The sequence below is a fragment of the Rhinolophus sinicus genome, chromosome 8, assembly GCF_057876585.1.
Source record: "Rhinolophus sinicus isolate RSI-liver-muscle chromosome 8, RSI-T2T, whole genome shotgun sequence".
Classification (NCBI taxonomy): domain Eukaryota; kingdom Metazoa; phylum Chordata; class Mammalia; order Chiroptera; family Rhinolophidae; genus Rhinolophus; species Rhinolophus sinicus.
The window spans coordinates 37,369,424-37,377,855 of record NC_142508.1 but is presented as its reverse complement, the minus strand read 5'-3'; the positions used below and the strand labels follow the sequence as shown (position 1 = coordinate 37,377,855).

At 56.8% G+C, this 8,432-nt stretch overlaps 1 protein-coding gene across 2 annotated transcripts; it reads left to right on the top strand.

The window, feature by feature from the left end:
* The first annotated feature begins 430 nt into the window (after window positions 1–430).
* On the top strand, window positions 431–7,453 carry SPIB (Spi-B transcription factor). 2 transcript variants are annotated; one of them, XM_019741479.3, is made up of 6 exons: window positions 431–506; window positions 1,434–1,461; window positions 2,959–3,031; window positions 3,311–3,525; window positions 3,914–4,064; window positions 5,282–7,453. In XM_019741479.3, exons 1-6 carry the CDS (start codon window positions 484–486, stop codon window positions 5,578–5,580), a joined length of 789 nt encoding a protein of 262 aa, XP_019597038.1. In that variant the 5' UTR covers window positions 431–483; the 3' UTR covers window positions 5,581–7,453. The 2 variants fall into 2 exon arrangements, with proteins under 2 accessions (XP_019597038.1, XP_019597037.1); XM_019741478.3 differs by lacking the exon at window positions 431–506 and having other exon boundaries at window positions 1,269–1,461.
* The last annotated feature ends 979 nt before the right edge of the window (window positions 7,454–8,432 follow it).

Here is an 8,432-nt window from a genome sequence, read left to right as displayed (position 1 = left end):
TTCCTCCAAGCCTGGGGCAGCCCCTGGCACAGAGGCTCCCACTCCCCGTAAGACCCAAGGGACTCCCCTTCCTCGTCACAAACCCATGATGTTTCCACCTTGGGGTCCTCATCTGCTTCTGGCCTGGGTTTTCTTCAGAAACACCTCCCCCCTCCATTTATGACCCCACTTCACTGACCAAGGACCCCCTGGCCCCTCCTTTATTTTTAAGCGTCTCCCAAATTCAGTGCCCCTCCCATCTCTACCCCTCAGAGTCACCCCCAACTCCCAACTGGGGATCCCCAAATCCAGGCAGCTCCTGGGCCCGCCCTCCCCACCATGTGACCAAGAGGTTGTGCAATCCAGCCCCCTCCCCTAACCCCCTCCCTGAGGGGATTTTTGAGGAGGGCTGAGCTCCTGGCACCCCTGCCCCCCAGGGGGCTGGGCCAAGGTATAAATAGGGGTGGTGGCTGCAGCCGGCAGCAAACCCAGCCCAGCACCATCATGCTCGCCCTGGAGGCTGCACAGTGAGTGGGGCCCCTAAACCTGCACTCGGGACCCTGGCCCACACCTCCCCTCTGCGGGGCTCCCCCCAGGCAGTGGTCTTAGTTCCACTGTGGGGGTCCACGCTGACTCCTGTCCCTTCTGGGTCTCTTTTGTCCCCTCCCACCTCCGATTCCTCCAGCTCGTCTTTGTCTCCCCTGGACCCCAGGGACCTCCTTTCCATGGGGGGCTTGCCTCTCTCCCCCACAGCTGATGTCTCTCCCAGGGGGGATCCATCTCTGTCTCTCCCATGGTCCCGCTGGGTCCTGCTCACTGTGTCTGCTTCTCTCTGCTTCCTGCCTCATCTTTATGTTTCGGGGCCTTTCTTTACCCCTTGCTCCCTCTGTCTGTCTCAGCCACTTTCCAATTTTCTATCTGACTGTGTTCTCTCTCCTGTCCCCAGTGTCTCCCCCACCCATGTCTCTATTTCTGGGGCTCAGTAAATACTTCCTGCATCCATTTGTAAATGTCTCCACATGTTCTCCTTACTCCCCCTTCTAGTCTCCCTCTGTCTCCCCATCTCTGCCCAGGCATCTCTCCATCTCCTCTGTTCCATGGTGGACACATTTGACCAACTGGCTAACAAAGGCTCCCTCCCTGCCCCCACTCGCCCACTGGCACCCATATCTCTCTGGGGACTTTCTCTCCCTCACTTTCCCTGCCCCCCCCACAGCCTCTGGTTATGCAAATCCCAGGGGAGGGGGGACATTTGCCTGGCCCCCACCCCTCACTTCCTGTCCCAATGGGGGAGTAGGGGTGAGTGTGGTGGGGCTGATCTCACACATGAACACATAGCGGACAGGCTGCAGTGGTCACAGCTGCAGCCGCCTCCCTCCCACCGGCCCCCCAACCACTTCAAGACAGGTGGCTGAAGGCACCCCTGACATGCCCCTGTGTCTCTCCCCCTCCAGGCTCGACGGGCCATACTTCAGCTGTCTGGTGAGTTGGGGTCCTGCGGACCAGAGAGGAGTGGGGGGACTCACGTGGCCCACTGTGACCTCCCTGCCTCAGTTTACCTCTCTGCTCCTTCCTGTCACTTTGCCTTTCTGACTCCCTCTGTGTCTCCCACCACTCTCCTCCGCCCACTTCCCCCCATCATCTCCATCACAGATGTTTTTCTAATATCTTTTTCCCTCTCTCAGTCTCTGGGTCCACTTCCTTGGGATGTGGGGATCTTTGTATCGTTGACTTTCTCTTTCTGTCTATCCCACACTCAGCACATTTATTTATTCCTTACTTCCTTCTCTTTGCTTTATGTTTTCAAAAATGTGATCTGTAATATATCCGATACACAGGATACTACACCTAAAACCCACAGTCCAAGCTGAGAAAAAATACTCACTCGTGGCCTTGAAAGACACCCCTTTCGGGTGCCTCTCCCTCCTCCAATGTGATGAGTTTGCTTTTTTAAAAAAATTGAGGCATAACTTCCAAGTCAGTAAAGTGACACATCTTGTGTACAGCTCAGTGAGGTTTACATTAAGCGCGTACCTGTGCAACCACTAACTAGACCAAGACAGAACATTCCATCACCCCAGGATATTCCCTTACGTGCCTTTCCCATCGATCCATCGATCCCCACTCTGATATTTTCTACCACGCACTAGTCTTGCCCAGTTTTGAACTTTCCATTAGGTGATCACTCAGCGTGTCCCTTTGGGGTCTAGCTTCCTTCCTGGCTGTTTAGTACTCCGTCACAGGACCGCACCCCAGTTAGTGTGTCCATTCTCCTGTCCACAGGCGCTGGGGCTCTTTCCCCTTTGGGGCGACTAATAAAGCTGCTCGGTAGACATGCGTTTTCAGTTCTCTTGGGTAAATAACTACGGTAGGAGTGAGATGGCAGGGTTATCGAGGTGGTTGTACCTCGCTTTAGTCTTTACAAGACTTTAACTGCTAAAGTGAGACATGAAGCGATATGGAGGTGGATAAAGGAAGCACTGAGACTTTGCCTCAGCGAGAGTCCTTCTACCCTATCAGCCTTCACCCTCCTGCCGCCAGGCAGGCAACGCTGGGAAATCCTTCCATACCTCCCCGGCATGATAATGTGTCGCCTGTGTACCAGGGAGGAGCTGCGGTTCCGGGGAGCCCACAATCTTAGCGGGGACTGGCTACTGTGTGTCTCTCTCCTTCTGACTCTCTCTGGGTCTTTGTTTCTGCCATGTTGCTTCTGTCTCTTCTCTCTGTATCTCTGTACATCTCTCTCTTTGCCTCTGTCTCTGGTGACTAGTCTCTGTGTCTCTCTACACCTCTCACTTTGTCTTTCTGTGTCCGTCTTTCTCTCTGTGTTTCTCTCTGAGTTCCTGTGTCTCTCTTTTTCTCTTCCTGTCCCAGCCTCTTGTCTCCTCTCCCCGTCCCTGTTGGAGTCTCCCTGCTGGTCCAGGGTGAGCGTGGGGGCTCCCTGCAGCCTGGATGACCCCTCTGTCTCCCCCTCTTCAGTACCCAGATGGAAATTTCTACGACCTGGACAGCTGCAAACATCCCAGCTACTCTGACTCAGAAGGGGCTCCTGGTGAGTGACCCTGCCTGAGCACCCCCACACCTGCCCCTTGGGCCCATTTCACAGATGGGGGAGCTGAAGCCCAGGGGAAGTTGTCCCCTCACACAGCAGGTCAAGATTAGCCCAGGCCTCCAGCCTCCTCCCTTTCCTCTCCCACCCACCTGCTCACCCATGCAAATCCTAGGGTGAGAGATTTGCAAGACCCACAATGGCCCTTCTGTGCCAGGGGTTTCCAGTGGGAGGGGGCTGAGGCCAGACCTCCTGGCTTCTGACTCAGTGCCCTTTCCCCAGACTCCCTGTGGGGCTGGACTGAGGCCCCAGCTGTCCCTCCCTCCTCCTATGAAGCCTTCGACCCTGCCGTGGCTACCTTTGGCCACCCCCAGGGTGTCCAGCTCTGTTACGGACCCTCAACCTACAGCCCTTCAGGGAGCCTCGACCCTGCACCCAGCATAGAGGCCCCGGGGCCCAGCTTCCCAGCATACCCCACTGAGGACTTCACCACCCAGGTAAGGGGCAGGAAGACAATTGAAATCCCCATCATTTTATTGAGGTTTGCTGATGCCAGGCCCTGCGTTAGAACCTGTGCATGTATTAACTCCGTCCTCCCTCTGAGGTTGAGTACCGTTATTACTGCATTGCACAAACCAGCCAACAGAGGAACAGACATGAGCCAAGAGGCACCAGAGACGCCCCGTTATCTGTGTGGGGCAGGCTTTCATGGACGTGGTCCAGTGTCCCGTCCACACGCTGGAGATCAGCCCTGAGGCCAGGGTGCAGGCTGTAAACAGAGCTGGGAGGGACCACACGGGCCTGGGAGGAAGAAGTCAAGGGACAGGAGCAGAGGGAGGGAGAAAAGGGGGCCCCCAAACTGCAGATGACCTTGACCTTCCACAGACCCTGGGCCCCCCGGCATATGCCCCATATCCCAGCCCCGTGCTGTCGGAAGAAGAGGACCTCCTGCTGGACAGTCCCCCCCTGGAGGTCTCAGACAGCGAGTCAGATGAGGCCCTTGTGACCAGCCCCGAGGGGAGGGGATCCGAGGCAGGTATGTGGGAGCAAGTGGGGTGGGGAGACTCCAACTGTAGATGGGAGGAGGGAACTAAAGGACCATGGCTTCCCAAGTACCTACAATACTCCAGTGCTGAGGGCAGTTCCCAGGTTGCCACCTGCTGGCTGTGTAACCTTGGGCATGGGCCTCTATCTACCTCTCTGTGCCTTGGTTTCCTATCTGTACAGTGGGCATGACAGTAAGAGTGTCTATTACTGGTGGTTGAGAGGATTAAGGAGGAGAATACATGTAAATGAGATAGCAGCACTTGGCACCGAGTGAGCTCCCACTAAGTCTTCACCATCATTATTCACACCATAGCAACAGAAATAATCACTAGACTCCCATCTAGTCAACCCATGGCCCAGCATCCATTATGCACAACCCCTGGGAAGTTGGCATCATTAGGAACTTTATCTGGGTCTCAGTTTCCCATCTGTAAAATGGGCGTCATCACTATCACCCCGTCTCTTGGGGTTATGATGAAGATGAAATGAGCTCATAATCGTAAAGTGCCTGGCACGCGCCTGACACAAAGTTTGTAAAAGTAAAACAAACACACACATGCATTAGTCTCATTTACAGCTGAGGAGATGCCATCTCAGAGACGTTCAGTCACCACCCCAAGGTCACACAACTGGGAAATGGCAGAGGTGGGGTTCTTGTATCCAGTGCCCTACTATGACCACCCCTCCCCAGCTCTGTGGGATCCTTACTGCTTGTAGGAGCCCAGGAGTCAGACCCCCTGACTTCTCCCAGGATCCGGGTTCCTCTGGGGCTGACAGGTTGGGAGACCCAGAGCTGGAGAAAAGGCCAGGCAGATTCAAACCCACTCCATGTCTCTTCACCACCAGTTAGCTCTCTGTTATAAGACTTAGAGGATCACTTAGAGGTCAACCCATTTCACAGCTTCTCTCACCCATGGGCTCAACAAATATGTATTACTATGCGCTGGCCATCAGCATAGGCTAGGAGCAGATACTGAAAAAGAAAGCACGGAAGGACGATGAGGGTTCTGGGGAAACAGCTTCAGGGAGGTAGAGCGACTTGCTTCAGCCGGGTAGGGGCACAGACAGACTCAGGCAGGTGTATCTAACAGCCACCTTTCTTACCCCCATTCTGTCCCTGGGGAGGCTGAGACTTGGCGGGAGCAGGGTGGGCGTGGGGGCGGGGCCCACAGGACACCTCCCCTAACGCGCCCCCACCCGCTGCAGGAGCCCGTAAGAAGCTGCGCCTGTACCAGTTTCTGCTGGGATTGCTGACGCGCGGCGACATGCGTGAGTGCGTGTGGTGGGTGGAGCCAGGCGCCGGTGTCTTCCAGTTCTCTTCCAAGCACAAGGAGCTCCTGGCGCGCCGCTGGGGCCAGCAGAAGGGCAACCGCAAGCGCATGACCTACCAGAAGCTGGCCCGTGCCCTGCGCAACTACGCCAAGACTGGAGAGATCCGCAAGGTCAAGCGCAAGCTCACCTACCAGTTTGACAGTGCGCTGCTGCCCGCCGTCCGCCGGGCCTGAGCCCGAGGGGGGCTCTCGGAGCTCTCAGGAGCTCCCCGCCGGTGTCACGTTGGTGTCCCCACACCCTAGGTCATAGGACCTGTGGATCCCCCAACACTGGGGTGGAGGGGGGGCTGCCATAATCCCTAAGCCCTGCCCAGGGCCCCTCTGGGATTTCCTTGTCATGTCCAGGATCCCCAGGATCCGCATGGCTTGGGTCACAGGACCCATAGGCGACTATACAATGTGTCTGTGTGGAGGCGTAGGGCAGTGCTTCCAGAACCCCAAGAGCTTCTCTGGGATCCCCTTGTGATGTCGGAAGTCCTCTGACCAGGCTGGGGACCCCTCTGAGACCTCTTGTGTGTTTGAGACCCCCCAATCTCATCTGAGGGAGGGTGAGCCCACAAATCTTCACACCAGGAGGGGGCGCTGCCAGCACCCCTAAGCCTTGTCCAGGGTCTCTCTGGGATCCCTGCTCACTTCTGGTTCCTTCCTGTCAAACCTGAGATCTCCTAGTTATGTCTGGGACCTCTGGGTCACCTTTATCATGTCTCGGATCTCTGTGCCCAGCTGTGACTGTTGTCCTGTCTGTCCCCTCAAATCCCTTGGTCATCTTTGAGATCCCTTAATGCTCTGGAACCACCCTGCTATCACTTTTTTATGTCTGGAATTCTCCAGTCACAGCTAGGATGGCCCTGGAATCCTTTGGTCATGTCTGAAAACACTCTTGTCCTGTGGGGGGGAGGGGGTTGGGAGTACCTCGGTGAACCTTGTCTTGTCCCGGCCACCTCTGGGGTCCTCTCATCTGTCTGGGATCCTCCAATGACATCTGCTCCTCCACCCCAGGATTTCCACCCGATATGCCCTTTTGGGGACCCAACCTGTAGCCCTGAGTTGTCATGGCGTCCTCCGTAGGGCCATGCGGGGGGGGGGGGGGGGGGGGTCATTCTGGCCATTCAGCAGATTTATGGGTGATCTTGCCTGCCCCTCCCCCCATGTCATTTTTAATAAGGGGTCTCAAACTGATGACTCCCCACCCCATCCCCTGCCCCTCGCGGTGCAAATCAGGCCCCTCCCCCCTGCTCGGTGAGATTGTCTTTAGTTCACTGCAACAATTCTGTTTAGGTTGTTTTGGAGGGGGGATTCAAATTAGCTGACATTTCAGTAGAGGGAGATTTTGCAAAATCCTTCACTTAAAACTGCACAATCCAGCGACAATGGGCAGGCTTTTCAGTGTGGAGAGGCTGGAGCAGGGTGGCACCTCCCCCCACACAATTGGCTTCTGTTCTCCAATCTGTGGGGGACCCCACCGCCTCTGGCTGTCATACACCTCTGGTTTCTCTCAGTTTCCTTGGCCCCCAACCATTTCCATTTCCATCCCTGGTGTGAAGTGGCAGATGAACAGTGGGAGCTCTGATGAGAACCCCTGGGGGTATAAAAGGCTGTGGCTGACCCATAGTGCCAGGTCCTTGAGACTGGATGGCTGGGGGATCTAGGGTCAAAGACTGCTTCTGGGCCTCATTTGTCCCTTCTGTGAAAGGGGAGAGGAGGAGGAAGATCGCGAAAGTCCCTTGCAGCACCGTCCACAGGCCTTCCATACATCTGAAATCCACCCCGCCACCCACGGATGTCAAGGAGGAAGATAAAAAGGAGTATCACGGACCCAGAGAGGAAAAGGTCCTTGCAGGGTGCACAGCTGGTAGCAGAGCCCAGGCTGGGTGGGACCTGCCCTCAAGAGGACAGTCCCCTCACCTTGGAGTGGGGGCCAGGGTGGGAGGGGCTTGTGGGAGACAAAATGTCCTCCATAGGCCACTTCTTGCAAATGATGTACCTTTTGCAAAAAAACGATCATCCCGCCAAGTGTGGAATAAAATAAACGAAACAAATCAAGGTAGACGGATCTCCTTGGACCCTTTGTCAAGGACTGCAATGCTGTCGGTCCACCGGGGCCTGCTGGCCCTCAGGGACACTGGGACAGTGAGGGGAGAGACAGACGATGGAAGAGGCAGAGTCAGACCAGGCTAAGCCTTGAAGGCCAGGGTAAGGGGCTTGAGCTACAGGCGCTGGTGGTTCAGTTCAATTTTTGTCTCTCTTCCTGACGACTAGAGTTCCTCCCCGCCCTCTCCCTGCTTCCTTTTCTGTCTGGGTCTCTAGCCTCCTTCCCTGGTTTTCTGTCTTCCCTCTCTGAATCTCACTCCTCCTCTCTCTGGATTTAGCTCTTGGGTTGGTAGGGCAGGGCGCTAGGGACCTGGTGTCAGCGCCGCCCTCCTGGCTCCAACAGCTCAACCAACATGCTAGGCCCGCGGGAGCGGCGTGGCAGTCCGCGTGGCAACCCGTGACGTCATATGGAGGCTGCCTCCGGGTTGGCTTAGTGTTCCCTGGAGGCGGGAAAGTTTCCGGCTCATAGGGGGTTTTGGAAAAGGGGGAGGGGGGGAGATGGTCCGGAAGAAAACCGGGAGGGACTTGTCTTTCGTCACACCGGATCCCTCACCCTGCGACACTCCACCCCCAGTCCTTCGCCTTAACCCCAAGCCCCCACACCCTTCCCCTCACACCCACCTCGTCCTCGTCTCAGAACACCTGGGGTCCACGAGATCCTCTCCTCCCCCAACCCCCTACCCCCACCCGGCGTCCAGCCACCACCCCCGCCATTAAGAAAGCCACAGGTCCCCCTGCCGGGAAGGGAGCCAACGTCCGGGCAGCCCTCCAGGGCCTTCCCGTCCTCCCGACCCGCCCCCGCTGGGGGCACCCACGCCTGGTGCCTGCCGCGCCCGCTCCCGGAATCGTCGCGGGGATTGGGCCGGGCGCTGTCCCAGAAGAGGCGGCGGCCAGTCCGGGGTCCCAGGTGACTGGGGCCCCAGGCCTTCCGGTGT

Bases quoted from the DNA above. Each gene is read 5' to 3' on its own strand.
- SPIB (XM_019741478.3), top strand. From the start codon at position 1,408: ATGCCCCTGTGTCTCTCCCCCTCCAGGCTCGACGGGCCATACTTCAGC. The intron at 3,032-3,310 runs GTGAGTGACCCT...CCCTTTCCCCAG, and splicing joins TGACTCAGAAGGGGCTCCTG to ACTCCCTGTGGGGCTGGACT. The intron at 3,526-3,913 runs GTAAGGGGCAGG...GACCTTCCACAG, and splicing joins CTGAGGACTTCACCACCCAG to ACCCTGGGCCCCCCGGCATA.